This window comes from Manduca sexta, chromosome 25, assembly GCF_014839805.1.
Source record: "Manduca sexta isolate Smith_Timp_Sample1 chromosome 25, JHU_Msex_v1.0, whole genome shotgun sequence".
NCBI lineage: Eukaryota > Metazoa > Arthropoda > Insecta > Lepidoptera > Sphingidae > Manduca > Manduca sexta.
The window spans coordinates 6,294,865-6,311,003 of record NC_051139.1 but is presented as its reverse complement, the minus strand read 5'-3'; the positions used below and the strand labels follow the sequence as shown (position 1 = coordinate 6,311,003).

General features: G+C 36.6%; 3 protein-coding genes across 11 annotated transcripts in view; 2 read left to right on the top strand and 1 right to left on the bottom strand.

Moving 5' to 3' along the window:
• Positions 1 to 1,276, top strand: part of LOC115441277 (guanine nucleotide exchange factor DBS) — a 106,569-nt gene extending 105,293 nt beyond the window's left edge. For all 7 annotated transcript variants that reach the window (XR_005112986.1, XM_037442650.1, XM_037442654.1 and 4 more), the window contains one exon: positions 106 to 1,276. Coding sequence is in view for 6 of the 7 variants with exons in the window: in XM_037442650.1 (XP_037298547.1) it covers positions 106 to 203 (98 nt within the window). In the remaining variant the exon portion in view is untranslated. The remainder of the gene's footprint in view (positions 1 to 105) is intronic.
• Positions 1,277 to 3,119: 1,843 nt separating this feature from the next.
• On the bottom strand, positions 3,120 to 5,737 carry LOC115441281 (adenylate kinase). Of its 3 annotated transcripts, none has more exons than XM_030166020.2 (4): positions 5,669 to 5,737; positions 5,373 to 5,492; positions 4,430 to 4,666; positions 3,120 to 3,647 (listed from the first exon to the last, which is right to left on the bottom strand). In XM_030166020.2, exons 2-4 carry the CDS (start codon positions 5,472 to 5,474, stop codon positions 3,258 to 3,260), a joined length of 729 nt encoding a protein of 242 aa, XP_030021880.1. In that variant the 5' UTR covers positions 5,475 to 5,492; positions 5,669 to 5,737; the 3' UTR covers positions 3,120 to 3,257. The 3 variants fall into 3 exon arrangements, with proteins under 3 accessions (XP_030021880.1, XP_030021879.1, XP_037298553.1); XM_030166019.2 differs by lacking the exon at positions 5,669 to 5,737 and adding an exon at positions 5,635 to 5,656; XM_037442656.1 differs by having other exon boundaries at positions 5,373 to 5,703.
• An 884-nt stretch (positions 5,738 to 6,621) lies between these two features.
• LOC115441268 (nucleoporin NUP188 homolog) lies at positions 6,622 to 15,553 on the top strand. Its single transcript, XM_030165997.1, has 16 exons — positions 6,622 to 6,641; positions 6,719 to 6,932; positions 7,163 to 7,767; positions 7,884 to 8,004; positions 8,228 to 8,341; positions 8,436 to 8,735; positions 8,869 to 9,377; positions 9,566 to 9,746; positions 10,114 to 10,378; positions 10,806 to 11,098; positions 11,356 to 11,652; positions 11,726 to 13,138; positions 13,319 to 13,437; positions 13,702 to 13,918; positions 14,483 to 14,692; positions 14,927 to 15,553. The coding sequence occupies exons 1-16, from the start codon at positions 6,622 to 6,624 to the stop codon at positions 15,515 to 15,517; spliced, it is 5,469 nt and encodes a 1,822-aa protein (XP_030021857.1). The 3' UTR covers positions 15,518 to 15,553.
• The last annotated feature ends 586 nt before the right edge of the window (positions 15,554 to 16,139 follow it).

Genomic DNA, 16,139 nt, shown 5'->3' with positions numbered 1-16,139 from the left:
TGGCCTCATTTTTGTCTTTACCTTCTTTAGTTTTGTACCACCTTTATACTTGCTATACTGGGTTATCAATTTATATAAACAAAGTTTGTGTTTACGCTTCTGTAGCAGGTCACGGCGAGGGCTGGGCGCCGGCGGCGTACTTGGACCAGCGCAAGACGTCGCGGTCCTCCAGCCGCTCGCACGACCGACTGCACGACCACTGAACACATCACTCGACACATTGTCGATGTCCATCGGTTCTCACGTCTAGTGCGAGGTGTCCGGGGAGTAGCCCGACGCTCGCTACGCCGCGCCGAGCTCGCGACCCCGCGGTAGTGTTAGATGTATATATAGGTAGCGCAGCCTTCGACCCAAAGTATGACAATAGACAGTCCCGCAGCCAGTCGTGTCTCTTTTCATAGTTGGTGTAAGAATGTTTGAAGAGTAAAGTGCCTGAATACGTTTTGTCCTCGGTGGTTTTGTTAGATATCGATAGTCGCGAATGTTTCAGAGAGCATTATATTAGTTGTAATCGGCACATAACGATCGACGCCCCGTCACCGCACTCGTTAACATTTATGTCGAAGTAAAGATGTTTGTTAATGTATGTAAATGTTGTTCTAAAAGCTTTATTGTAATTTAGTCGTAGCCATAGTTGTGTTGACGTTACGATTATCCAAAGCTATGTATAGTGGCATAGGACGTTGTTAAGTATTCGTGACAGGTTACGTATACCTTTTTGTATATAATCTACGTAATTATTTTTAACTGTAGTTATTTATTTGGATGCTAGACGAGCTTTCGGTGTTAATTCGTGTTTTCGTCTCAATTTTCCATGACATTTGTGAATTGTATATTGTTTTATCCGTACAGTTGGAAATCTGTGTATTTATGTAAAACGTCACCCTGTAGATGCTACAGGGTGATCGGTTAGTTTTCATATCATTTATTATTGTCATATCTCGACGTCAAGTGACCGTAGCTTCATTATGCGATGCGTATAGAAATGTAAGATGAAATGATGTATTACAAAATGTTAACTTTAAGTAAGTATTACCTGCATGAAATAGCAAAGTATTAGAAAATGTTACTTTTTTATGAGAACAAATTAAAAGTAATAATTCATTCGAGCCATGCATATCATTGAAATTATTTTTGCTGTATTATATTGGTTAATTTCGTTCGGGCGCAGAAACTGACCATCATTATGTTTGACATTATTATGAATTTTAAATTGATTTTGTTAGTGTAAAACTACGTATTCGAGCTGATCACAATTACACAGATTTTATCCATCCTGCTTGTTTTATTTATTTCCTTTGCCGTCATCACATTCATTTTAGGCATCATTACAAAGCAAAAATGCTAAGTGCGTATAATGGTCTCTTATCAAATGTGTTTTTTACTTAGTTTAATTACATAACAGGCTTCATGCATATATTTTTTGTTTCATATCATTAATTATAAGAGGTGAATTGTAAAACACTAATAAACTTATCTAATCATGAAGAAGGAGGATAAAATTTTCGACATATGAAAATGGTAACAATTGAAAAAAATTTGATATAATTTCAAATAAGAAAAGATATGTTACCAAAATTCATTTCAATTGCCTCGGCGCATTGGTTGTATTGCGTACGCGCACGACATAGCTCCGAAGTGTCAGCTCGTGCAAAATGGTATTAGGTTTTTCTGCTCAATATCAGTCCAGAGTCTAGAATGTGTGCCCAATATGGCGATAGGCTCACATCATGAGACGAAACACACCGAAATTGGTGTTGGTGGTTTCACCTCTGCCTACCCTTCCCGGAATAAAGGCGTGATGAGCGTTTCGTTTTGTTTATTTCTATACACAAATCAAATTTTTATATTTAGTAATTTTAACAGAGATTTTTTTAGGATCAAAGGTATATCTTATTTATTACATTTCCAGTGAATTGAATTACTACATGGAAGTTCGTACATTTTCATAGATCATTAATGGCTACAATTCAACTGTTTCCTGATATACTTTAAAGGGGAATATTTCATACTCAAATATTAATTAACCATACGCCCAACAAAAGGTCGTTGTTAAAAGTGCAAATTAATTATATACGGCTGTGAAATACCCAGTGATGAATTTTATAAACATTTTAATTGTCCTTTACCCTTATTGTAATTGATATTAAATCTTTTAGATAATTAATAATGTAGTTGTAATAGTGACTCTAACACGCTATTTTGTGGTATTATTGGAATTGTCAATGTGTACCACGTGATATAGAATGCATTTTGATATTGTAGTACTTTGTATAATCTCTAAAATCGTTGACATGATAATGTATCGGTTTAATGAAGTTTTTTTTTAATTTCCGCAATAATCGACTGTTATTGAGATTTTTTTAACAAAACTTTCTTAATTCGCTCTGAAATGTACATTTATTGAGATTTTTTTAACAAAACCTTAATTCACTCCAAATTGTACAATTTAAGTTGGAAATTGTCGGTACCTTTCAATTTGAACAGCAAAATTTTCACGCATGGTAACTGTCTATCTTACGTAACGACTACACAAAAACATGTGTTTTGTGATAAATACCACCACGAATTAGTGTCTTAGGTCACGACACATTGAACAATGCTTTTGTAGATTATGCACTATAACTTCAATAGCTTATAAGACACTATATCTAACGTAATCTAGTATTTTATAATGAGTAGTCCCTCCTACTATCTCTGTAGCGTTTAGAAATGTTTTACGAATCTATACTGCGGTGACCGCATTTTAATATGAACCCTGCTACGACGCAGGAACGAGTTTTGTCTTTAACATATTACCGTATAATCAAAGATTTCAATATAATCGATTGAATATAAGAAATGATATTGTATCTGTCAAAAATGTGTATGACTTCGCCTTTATTCGAGCTTATAACTTGAAATTCTACTCTGTAACAGTCTGAGTTCGTATGTTCATGAAAATAAATACAAACCAATATGTGTATTCTTTCATTACTCAATTACTGGGGTCAGACCCGAGGCGGCAATCAAAATTCTTCATTACGATATTATTCACTGCGTATTAATTGTCTGTTATACAACACACGACAGATAACACCAACGATAACCCATTATCATTTCATAATCAAACAAATAACTGATTTGTCCAGTTCACTGTATTCAAGAAAAAATATAGTCTCTAAAATAGATAACTATAGATTGATATAGTTTTAGCAAAACAAACAGTCCTTAAACAAATCACATTCAGACAATTAGTTTTGTACACTTAAACTTGATTACAACGCGGCTCTTTCTCTACTGAAGATCCTGCTTTTGAAGATGTTGTCGATTCTGCTGAAGACATCCTCGGCGGACTTGGCGGCGTCTACCCGCCAGTGAAGGCCTTTCCTCATGTAGTAGTCTACGAGCGGCACTGTCTGCGCGTGATATGTGGCCAAACGTTTCTTCAGAGCCTCGACATTGTCGTCAGACCTCCTTACCAACGGTTCCCCAGTGATGTCATCGGTCATTGGTTTCTTGGGTGGGTGAAACTCTTCGTGGTAGCTACGACCGCTAGAGGGATGGATCAGTCTTCCCGTGATTCTACGCACAAGCAAGCTGTCGGCGATTCCGAATTCGATGACGGCGTCAAGGGCAGTCTTCCTCTTGGCTAGTAAATCATCCAACTGAAATAGAAATTTAAACCTCGCATTCATATTAAGTAAAATATAGATTACTTCACTATACCTATAGATGTAAGATTAGATATTCATTGATTTAACTTTAGAAGAACATAGAATATAATAAATTATAGGACCATTTTTCATACTAACTGCGGGCCCTAGCCCATACCAATTTAAGAGATATGGCAAACAATGTGTCAATGAAAATACAAATTGAAAGCGACACGAACACTCGTTTTCGGAAATAACGTATTTTATATAAAGGTTAAAATGTTCCTTAATGACTGATCTGAATCAAAGTTACTGGTAAATTATTGTAATTTATGGCAAAGTTTCAAATCTACACCACAAATTGATAGAGTCTATGCACAAAACATTTTATGAACAAACTGTAACATCAACCTGCTTCAAATGCAACAAAAATGTGTAGCAAATCTGAGACAAAGAGCATACAATGTAATTTTATGTACAAAATATATTTACGAAATCGCAGACTACGCCTCAATGGCGCGAATAAGCTATGCCTAATGCCATTTATGTAGGTCCTTAATACATACAGTCTTTTTAGCATTAAGAGGTGATTAAGAATAGCTGTCAAAAACATCACCAATTTCCTATTTTAAACCTTATTAAGAGGCAAAATGGCAAGTTTTGTCTTACAGCTGATTGAGTAAATTTGTGTTTTAACTAAGCATAACTTTCCTAAATTTTTTAAGACTGTTTTTGTCAGCTTATTTCTAAAACACCATGAACACTCAAATATTAATATGGTTAAGACAACAAACCTTTTCGGCCTGTGGCACAGTCCTGGGGAACCCATCTAGTAGAAAACCATTCTTGCACTCAGGCTGATCCAGGTTTTTATCAATCATATCCACCACCATCTCATCAGACACCAGTTTCCCCTCATCCATGACTTTTTTGAGCCGACGGCCCAGTTCTGATCCTGATGATACCTCAGCCCTTAACATGTCTCCTGTTGATAAGTGGCACACACAGTACTTCTCTTTGAGACGTGGTGCCTGGAAAAAGGTGGAGAAAAAGGGTAATGTAGGAGTGATGAAAATAAGGCTCCAATATAATAGACTATAAATACAATTTATTGTAAATAAAATAATACATTTAGTGACGAGGGCTAGCAAGACAATGGTACGATTTAAAAATGAAGAGAGCCATGTGACAGAACATAAAAAGTAAATTTAAAAATGCCAGTTCGTTCTTCCAAGAAGGCGCTTAATCATTTGCGTCCTTATTTCCAACACCCTCCTCTGGACGCAAACCCATGGCACTGACGAATGTAAAAATGCCAGTTCGCTCTTCCAAGAAGGCGCTTAATCATTTGCGTCCTTATTTCCAACAAGGAGTAACCAATTTATGTAAATTAAATGATACATAGTATGTACTCTAATGTTTTTAAAATTACCACAATAGTATAAAGATTATTAATGATCCTTAAATGTCTGGCCGTTAAATTTAATAATTCACAAATAAAATAATATCATTAACAACTTGTTGAATTGGAAGACACACCTCATACAAGGATAGTAACTACTACATAATATTATGAGTTTGTTATACCAAGGACATTACATCTTTTAAATACTGAAAAATTCTATTCATAGCAATTATAAATGACGTTGTCCTCAAGGTTACAGTGAACGAGTTGATAATATAAATTATTCATATCTCAGAGTTCATAACAAAGGTCAAAGATCAAAGGAAACTCACCTGTGTACCTTTCCCGGATCCAGGGGGCCCCAGGAGCACGGCCCTGATGCCGATAGGATCGTCATCAGGCCGGGGTTTCACTGCAGTCGCCGCGGGTGCCATATCTCAAATTTTTAGACCCTCGAGAAACAAAAACTAAATTATAACTAGATTATTGTATAGATGTATAAATGAAACTTAGCACACATGAACGGTGGGCTTAAAAATTGTCACGTGAACTAGCTGTTATCACCTTGAAATAAAAATGCACAAAGTTACCAACCAAATTAAAAATTGATAAATCGACAAGAGCTCACCGACAGTCATGTGATGACGTCGGTTGCAAACGTCAAAAGAAATTGGGGAATAGGGATGCCAGCATTCAGCACAAAGAGAATTATAATATATATGGAAAATTCAGCAAATAGTAATATTATTATGTGCATAATACCATATTATCGAGTATGACCAATGATATAAAATAGGTAACTAGATATTTTTCAAGTATAATGTGGCATGGTACATAAATTTATTATAACCGGTACCTGCCATATGCAGGACGTACAAATAATACAAATAATTACAACTGAGAATGTAACTTACATAATTGATACTGTGATATGATATTATCTAATTGCAAAATTATATTATTTAATTGATAAATTATATTATAAATTGCTAATAGCAACTCGCAGCCGCGATTTTAGACATACCGCCAACCCATCTCACCGCCACACTGGTTGGTCAAAGTAAAGAAAGAAAGAATATATATATTCATTATATGCAATAAACGTAGTGTATAAAAGAGCGTTTTCCCTGACTTTGTCAGCTCTTTGATAACGCCTGAGGTTTTACATGTCGCAGCTCAACTCTAGCCTCCAACTTAGTTATTTTGTCCATTAACAGATTTCGGTTTCATAGTATTGCATCTAAAAAGAGCGATGAAACGATCCTTGGTAGCATAAAGTATCATACTTTTAGGATTTTTATATATTATGTATTTACTAACTTCGATATTGAATCTAATATTTGTATTTTTGTATAATAATAATATAATTGTGTACTTAGTACATAATGTTGATCCATGAGCATGATACAATAAAATAGACGCATGTAGTTGACGGTTAATCGCTGTCGCTTTTTGACAATTTGAGTTTTGACATTTCATTTGTAATTTTTGTAAATTCGTAACCTAAAAATAGGATGGCGGTAAACAAATTCAGCAAATTCCTTTAAATTATTGTTATAATTAAGCTGTATCTTCACAATCATGGCCACAAATAATGTTTGGTAAATAATTAATCTTATTTAACGTCTTTTTTATTCAAAACTTATTACTTAGTGCAATAATCGCATGTTTCTTTTAGTTATTGGAAGCGACTATGGCGTTGGACTACGTCCGAGAGTTTATCAAAAGAGGAAGTTTTGAAAGTGCTGGGCGGGAAGGAGGTTTCAGATGGCTTTCGAGAAGGACTGGCTAGTTATAAGCCATATAAATCAGAAGACTACGCCAAGTTACAGGGGCAACAAACTGACCAAACAAAATTACTGGGCGTTGTGCAGATGCTTCAGGGTCATATAGTGAGTTTTATAAACTTATTGGAATGTAGTGTCTTAAAGGAAAATAAATGACTTTAAGAACAATCATTGTTGCTTTCAAATTCCTACACATAATTGAAATTGTAAATCAAAATTTTTATTTATGAATATAAAATTATAATATAAGATACAATTTTATAACATATTGGTCTATTTTCACTTAATGCCTTTTCCTATTCTATTTTACAACTTACAATATTTGTTAATTGCAGGATGTCAACAGCTTTCAAGTATGGGAAATAGTGAAAAACTATTTATGTGACATATCATATGGTACACCAATAAATGCTTTAAAAAATGTAGCATTCATAGATACTCGTCCAACATTCCTTGCACCCAGAGTCTGGAAGTTCTATTATGCAGAAAGATTGTTTCTCTTAAAGCTATTGCAATACATCATACAATTTAAGGATGAATCAACCCACATCTACAAGGAAGAGTTTACGAAGATCATTAATGATATAGGCATTGATAAAATTAAAACATCACTATTATCCCAGTTCGAGAAGCTCTTGAATACAGCTCCACCACCAAGGAAGATACAGACTGATTTTTCTAATGATTCCATTAGACAGAACTGGGCAGAATGTAATTTAAGAGAACAGTTGGCTATTCTACAAATACTTCTGCTTATTGCAAATGATAATACATTTACTGCTGAGGAGTTTAAAAAGTTATTTATGTTGTTCAGAAGACATAGTTTTGGTAAGAACCAGGGGTACAATGAGTTCTTGGAAGAGAGACATAGAGAGTCATGTATGCGGATAATGTATATGGAGATTTGTCTTTTTATGGTCATTGTGGATTATATTAAATTGTAAGTCTATGTGTTTTTATCCACTTATTGATTGTTTTTAACTATGTTAATATTGAGCTAATAAAATCTTACATGTAAAAGTAATTTTAAATTGATATAAAATATGTATGTTGTAGAGTCAACTTGTCATCGTGGATAGATAGTGCAAAGGAGGTTGTGGAATGTGAGTTGACGAAACTACAGATGAATTCTGAACATAGCGCCATGCTTCTAACTTGGATGCTACTCACTCTACAGGTAAAGCATTTTTTTAGTTGTTTAATGTTGAAATAATATAATTATCATCATAATCATAATGTTAAATACTGTATGTAAATGTTAATGCATTTGCTGTTCTCAGTTAATATTCAAAAATCTCACAACAAATTTGAATTAATCTGCTTTTATATATCTGCATCTTAACAAATGTAATAACTATGTCATGATTTATAACAAATTTAAAAATATTGTTTTATTATAGAGTGACAATCACATCAAATTGTTTGAAGGACAGTATCAACACTATGGTGCCACTGCATTACGTATGAAAGTTTTTGAATTTTTACATCAAATGGTCAATAGTGGTGTGTTTTCAGTAAGTAATATTTTTCTAAATATGGTCCTGTGAAACATTAAGTAAATATCTAGGTTATTGTGTTTGTTAACTTATTTTATTATTTTTGCTACAGGACGAATCTAAATGTTCGCAAATTGCACGACAGCGTGTGTTTCGAATCTTAAATGATATTTGCAATAAATTTGATGGTGATGGTACTATAAGTAATCAACCAGGCATCATGCAGCTATGTTCGGATTTATTAAAATCCCCGGAATTGGCTGAACAGTTCTGGAAATTACATCAAAAAGAGGATGACATTGGCGTCGTTTCGCTATGGAATACCGCTTTAGAATATTTCCCGTTTAATTTTAGTGCATTGTCGATTTTGAGCGCTGGGTTAGCTCAAGCTGGAAGGGACAGTGTTAAGAATGTAAGTTTAGTATTATCTGTTTTTTAACAATTTTTCTTTATTTTATTTATTTATTTTAGGCATTGAGTTTGCCTATATACAACGTTTAATTGTATATGAAATGCAAAATAAATAAAGAAACATTTTTTTCCAGCTCATGGCAGAATTAAAGAATCTGCCAGTATACACAGAGATATACAATCCAAATGCAGTGCCGATCATGTCGGTGCAGTACGACGACGCAGTGATTGGCCGCGACTACTATCCCCTAGGAGACCCCTCTTACCATATTGAAGAGGGTTCAAAAGCCACCGTAATGGAACGGAAAGAAGGCACCATGATACACTTCAGAACACCTTATTCCTACGGTATAGTATTCAACAGTGAGATAGAAAAAGTGTTGGACCAAAAGCAACATCACCAATATGATCTTGGGAAGTCGTTACAAAGGATTTATGAAGGTGCTAAAGTCTTGAAAGGGATTTTGAAGAACTTGGTGGAAGAAAAGAAAATTCCTAGTAATTTATTGGGACCTACAGAGGGAGTTTTTGATGTGTTAGTGCGGTTTATGGGAGCGGAAACACCACCGTTGCCACTGTTGGTGGAGTGCTTGGAAGTGTGCACTGCATTAATACCAAATTTTTCAAAACAAATACATATCAGGTTAGTATCTGACAAAACATAACTGAATTTAGCCAATGGAGGAAATTATAATATATAAAACTGTGATAAAATCCGATAAAATTTTTTAAATCAATGTCGCAATATTCACGTAAACTGCAGTAAAAGTCGATGATAAGTTTTATTTCAATGCCTAACATTCGCGTAAACATAAGAAATCATAATTACAGGTTAGTAAACACAGGACTGCTGCCCCGCATTATGAATCACAAGATGTCTCACGTAGAGTACGCAAACGGTGACTCATTCGATTCGGCGAAAGTGGGCTCGTATTTAATAACAACAGAACAGCCTTCGGGAACATATAACTTTCTGGGAGCTTACATTGATATGATCTGCGCTTTTCATGAGGTTTGTTTTTAAATATACATATTTAGAGTTTTATACTTATTGACAATTAAAGTAGAAATGATGTATTTTTTTTATAATCGTGTGATTTTGATAATCATTATTATGATCAGCCGCAGGATGTCCACTGCTGATCATGGGCCTCCCCCAAAGATTCCCAGATTGACCTATTATAAATTGTATTATATTTTTAATAACCCATACTATAAAATTAATTACAATGTCTTATGAAAATCAAATTCTAAATGTAACAAAACAAAGAAACCTTTCAGTTAATAACAAATTACTTCACTTATTACTGTCTTCAGGGAATTAACACTAACAATTACAATCAAAGCATAAAACTATTCTCAAACACTGTCTCTTCCAGGCCAGTAACGAAGACCGCATCACTCGAGACATCATCCTTCCCGGACTAGTGTTTATCGTTCGCGAGGTATTCCCTAACGTCAACGGCTGGAGGTACGCCAACCCTCTCGACCGACGTCTCATGCTGCAGCGGTGCACCAAGTTCCTCACCCTGGTGCTGCAGGACACGAGGGAAGGCGACAGCGCACTACTACTGAAGAAGACCTGTATATACAGTCTGTTGCATACGGAAAATGGTCTCGAGTTGTTGCGGATTATTTCTTTGGGTGAGTTTATAAAAAATATATAGTCTTTGCATAGGTTTGATCACAGGTTTTCAATGCATGGGGCTCCCTCCTTAGGAAGGCGTGATATATGTAAAGGGGGTATTAATGTAGATTTTGTAAATAAATTTCTATACCTCGGAAACAGTACTTTTTCTTAGATTAAAGATACCACAAATACGTCTTTCTGTACCTCTGACAACCTATATGAAAAATATCATGATCATCAGTTTGTGTAGTAAAGGAGTGAAGGCGAAACAAATAAACAAATTTGAATTGTGTACTTCACTCGCCTTCAAAACTGCACCTTTGAAAAATTTGAACATTGGCGATAGCTGTAATTAAAATCGACATAGATGTGTTAAAGCTTAACAATAAATGTAAAATTTATGTATATAGAAAAACATTTCTTTCATACAAATTTTCACAGGTAACGAACACCTAGAAGCGGTGATACACAACGAAGCTAACTGGGTGATGGGTTCCGGCACCCAATATATATCAATCATACAGCGTTGTGTGGCCATAGTGATGTTCGCTCTACGAATCAAGTCGTTGGTGACTGACGCGAACGAAATGACCCCGCTAGAACGACTCATATTCGCGCAGAACAAACAGAAGGACACTTTGAAGGTGGTCCCGAAGGTGACCAGCTATATAAACCATGCGTTTAATAAAAGTCTAGCTGTGCTGTGTTGTCGGTTGTTGAAGAGGTTTGCTGATGTGAGTTGTTTTTGTCTTGAACTTTTTGCGCATTTCTATAGCCCTTTAGCTTATGTATTTCTATTCCGCTCTTTTTGCCAAATTATGTGACAGGCCGCAAGAGGTATCCCCTTAAAACGAAATGTTTAGTTATTTACCAAAAAAAAACTAAGTAAGATGTAAAAAAAGTTTATTTAAAAAATCTATCCATACTTTACAAGTTATCTAAAATACTTAAATTATAAATGAGATATTTTAAACAATTTGTTTCATTTCAGGGTTTCCAAATGTCTCTGTTCGCGTCACTAGACATGACGGCGTATCAAGTAAGAGTGTTGTTCCTCGATAGACTACGAGACGAATACGAAACTACAGAACTCAAAGTATCAATACTAGAGTTTGTGGCAACGTGTGTCGGCACGCAGCCGGGCCTTACCGAGGCATTCTTTATGATGAACCACGAGAAAACAAACGGGGATGAAAGTGATAAAGAAAGTAAGGAAAAGAAGGTCGAGAGTGATAGTTTTGAAGGAATTTTAGGGTACATGGCTGATTACCTTGGAACTATTAAAGCTGTAAGTTTTACTTATAAAGTTATACGCTTTGGTGAAATTTCAGCATTACTAAATAATGATTATTGATTTTCAGGATGTGAAATTGTTGCAAAGTCCACTGCTGGGATGCATCATGGCGTTATTCCATGCTCTGTGGAAAAATAACAAGCAAATACTTGTAAAGAAATTGCGCGAGAATCCCAAGTTCTGGGAGCACATGACCAGCCCTCTGTTCAATGAAATCCAACCCGGCCTCAGAACATACGCACAGATTTTCAACGTACTCGGAATAGAATTGTTTGTATCCAGAGAGGAATTAGATGCGCATCTCAAAGAAGTACTTGAACAGTTCTTCGACACCAACAAGAAACATTTGGATTCGTGGATCGATTACATATTCTCTTTTAAAGGCAGAGATGATAACGAAGTAGCGGATAAAGTTCCAGTGTGGCTAGGGTTGTTAACGTCATGGAAAGATTTCACCACGATATTCTGCAAATGTCTTCCGATTAGTCTGAACATAGCTCACAAAGCGAAAATGGTCGCTCCTTGCATGACCGCTTTACTAAACGAACTTGATGATTTAAAAGATGGAAGACTTGTGGTAATACTAGCTGAGCTGTACGTTATAATGCTAGCGAATTGGAAAGACGATTGTTTCGATAATCGTAAAAACAGCGCGAAACATATCGATACGTTGTTGAGTAATACTGCTATTGTTTACGAATGTCTACATCCACGGGCGATAAGAGCTATTCTTTCAATATGTACTGTAGCTATAAGTAGCCTAGATTATGAGATAAAGGCAAACAGTACGACTGCGCAAAGTATTATACGATCAGTGACAAATATTAACAGCATAGAATTGGAGAAATTGTTCGGTAATATCAAACAGGAGCCGCAAAGTGAGCCAAAAATAAATGGACATGTGAATAAAGATATAGCACCAGTAGTGTTATCATTAGCGATGTTAGAACAATGCGTGGACTTGTACGACAACATGTTCCCCGGGTTGTCGCAATGGTTCCAATCGAGTCGATTCGTGAACAAACTGCTATGTTGTTTACACACCTGTTTGCAAAATCGATATCATTACCACACATCCCTAGCGGCATTGCGATGTCTCACAGCATACGCTCGGGGTCCATTCTCAAAAGACTTGCTCATGAGTGATGTAGATCAGTTCTTATGGCTGCAGTTGTTACCGCCAAAGTTTGATGGTAATAATTCTTCGTGGAAACCGCAAGAGTGGTGGAGTGTGTATGCGTATAGTTTAGATTTTATATCAGTGATGTTGATGAAGCACGACCAGTTCTTCGCTGGCGATGCCATAACGTTTGTGGGGGTTCACCTGGAGCATCTGATAGAGGCGGTGCTGCTGCCGCGCCAGGTGCCCAGTATCGAGGCGCTGAACTTGTGCGCTTCCACTCTCAACTTGATCGTGCAATTGGTCAAGTTCGAGGCGAGGTGGCGCATACAGAACATTAGCTCGCTTACTGGCATTATGGTAAGTGTTGCATTTTTCGCTTCTAGTTTATATTAAAAGAAGCTATAATGCGTCACTTAAAATGTACGACAGATTATTTTTCTTAAAATACGCCAATTGAAACTAACATTTAATATCATTAAACTATAATTAGTATTACACATATTTAGTTATTTCATCTTCATTTGTTTCATAAAATAGCGCAGCATCAGCGCTTGCCTGTATCAAAGCGTAACCTTCATGATGCGCACGCGGCGATCTGCCGACCCTACTCTACAGACGTCAGATGACCAAATTGCCACTCCAGCAGTATTACGCAGGTAAATTTACTATATAAGTCCTTTGCAATATCATTCAAAATATACTATTTTATAACGGGTTCTATTTATTGTAATCTCATATTATTATACAAATCAACTTCATGGCAGATTTTTTTTAGTAGGTAATTATACCCATATTTCTTTCAGAAAATTCAAGTGTTACTAAATATTTATTAGTTTTTAAGAACTGTTTGTACCCTGGAATTATTTCATTATACAAATATACATAATTAATACGGTAATCATTAATTTTTTCCTCTGCAGGACACTAGAAATCCTGCACATGTCGACGCTCTGCCTGCTATCATTCAGTCCAGACTTACTATCGGTGCTAGCGGACCCTGGACTGGACCTGGAGCGATGGCAGCCGCTGGTGGAGTTGCACTTCGGCGCTCCGAAGATATCTTACGAGCCGTTCCCACAGCTCACGTTCGGGACACTCGTTTCCGCTATATGTTTACTGACGAGATCATTGAATCATGTAAGTAATTTGTGTAGTTATGTTATAGTTATTGTACTTTTGTTCTCGTATTTTTGTGGTGTGGTCGATAAACTTACCCTTAATCTTGGATTGTACATATTAGTTTTGTTGTTGGATAAAGAATGCGTTTTTACTCAAGGGTATTTCGATTTAAGTATATAAATCACTGTTGAAGAATTTAATATCTAGGTAAAATCATGAACCAATTTCAAAGTTTGTCTAAATTCAGAACCGCATTGAAAACCGATGAAAACCCAACATAATTTATCTATATGTTGCTTACAGTGTCTGGAAATTAATATTTAATGATAATATACTGCCAATTTTAATAAACGGTCTCAAACGCTACTTTTCAATCGATCGTGAAAAATGACCAAAAATAATTCAGTTTAAATTTGACATAGTTACAAATGACTTATTTTGTGTAATTTATTCTCGAGATCAGACCGAAGAATAAAATTGGGGTCGTTTATTGAAATCAACCGATAACAGGTCGCGTAATTTATTTTTATATGAAATAGATTTAATATATAATGCTGTACCAAACTGGTATGATGTATCCAGGCGTACCACGCGGAGGAGGGCAGCGGCTCGCGGTCCCCGCGCGGCGGGCGGCGGCGCGCCTGCTCGTGCAGCTCCCCCGGCGACGCCAAGCGCCTCAACCGCAGCGAGTCCCTCACCAGCGTCTCCTCCGCCACCAGCGCGCTCGCCGGCCTCGACGAACGACTCGTCGCCGGCGCGCTCGAGGCCACCACCACGCTGCTCGCAGAACAGGTATACTACTCACCACGTGCTCAATACTAAGGGAACACTTTTATATAGTCAACGATAGATGAATACACTTATCCCAACATACCTCATCCCATATTAGAGCATACTGACAAAACCCTTCTGAATGAGCTAAAGTTAAGTAGTCATGCCTGAAGTCAGCCTGGAAAACATTGTCATCATTATTTATTAGCATATACTTGTATACAATAAAATTAACATGTTTGTTTCATTCTGCAGGCGCTTCTTGCTGTACGAGATCCACGCGTCCCCGCTCGCGACAAGCAACTGGTCCGTCGCGAACTGAGCTCCGAACTCACAATGTTCCACGACTTCGTGCGCAAGCGCGTTCTGTGCGCCGCACACGCCCGCCCGTACCTAATGCGGAACAAACTAGGCTCCTGGCCACTACCAGCCGACGAGGAGGAAACGAAGAGAATAGAACAAGCCAGAAGAGAAAGAAACCCGTGCCTGGATGAAGAAATGTCACTGCCTCCGCCGCCACCGCCGAAACGAGCGTCGCACGACTCCATGCGCGAGTACATTCTCCGCAAACACTACTTAGATAAATGCGCTCAAACGCCCATAAAGGGACCACCATCCCCTGTCTCCCATTCTACACCAACATCTGATAAAAAAAAGGATAGTGCAAGAAGCTCAAAACGAGTGTCGTGGGCTGAGACTACGAGAAATAGTGATGACAGTCAAGATAATTCGTTGCAAGAAATCGAACCTGTCTATTCGAATTTGACAGATGTGCAAGTTAATGATGAAGATTATTTCCATTTTATGTCCGTTGTGTTTCTTTATGTTTGCCAAAATGAATTGTAATGGTATTTTTAAGGACAATATACTGTTTTGCTAATATTCTTTTATTTGATTTTATTGAAAAGCCAGTGTGGAACTGGGCACAAAGAATCAAATAACATTCCGTAGATTGCATAGGATCATTCAACGAGTTTCCCTAATTAGTTGCATTATGTGACATTTCGAGAATATGTTCAAATCAAATTGACTTAGACTAGTATGTAGTTTTCCAAACTGTGCGCGACTTGTTGCGAGATCCTGGCTATCAGCTGCTGGATAAAGTAAAAGGGCCATGGTATTTTATAGAAATTTTATTCTATTTTAATTTTTTATGAAAATAAGTTAGTGACCTTGCACGCTAAGCGCAGAAAATTTAAAAGATATCTGATAGATTTGGATACATTACAAACAGATCCTCGTAGGTTAATCTATGGACTACTTAGACTTTGATCCTGTTGTCATATTTTATGGTTACTGAGCAAAGTTGATTTTTGTGATGATTTTATTAGGTGCTTCCAAAGAGCTGCTTCTTTCCTTTTTAAATTTAGAAATGTATGTTGGCATGAAACATGTATGCTATTTCAAGATTTCCTACCTTACCTAGATATAGGGCTGCCATCATCTAAATTGCCGACGCCGGATAAAC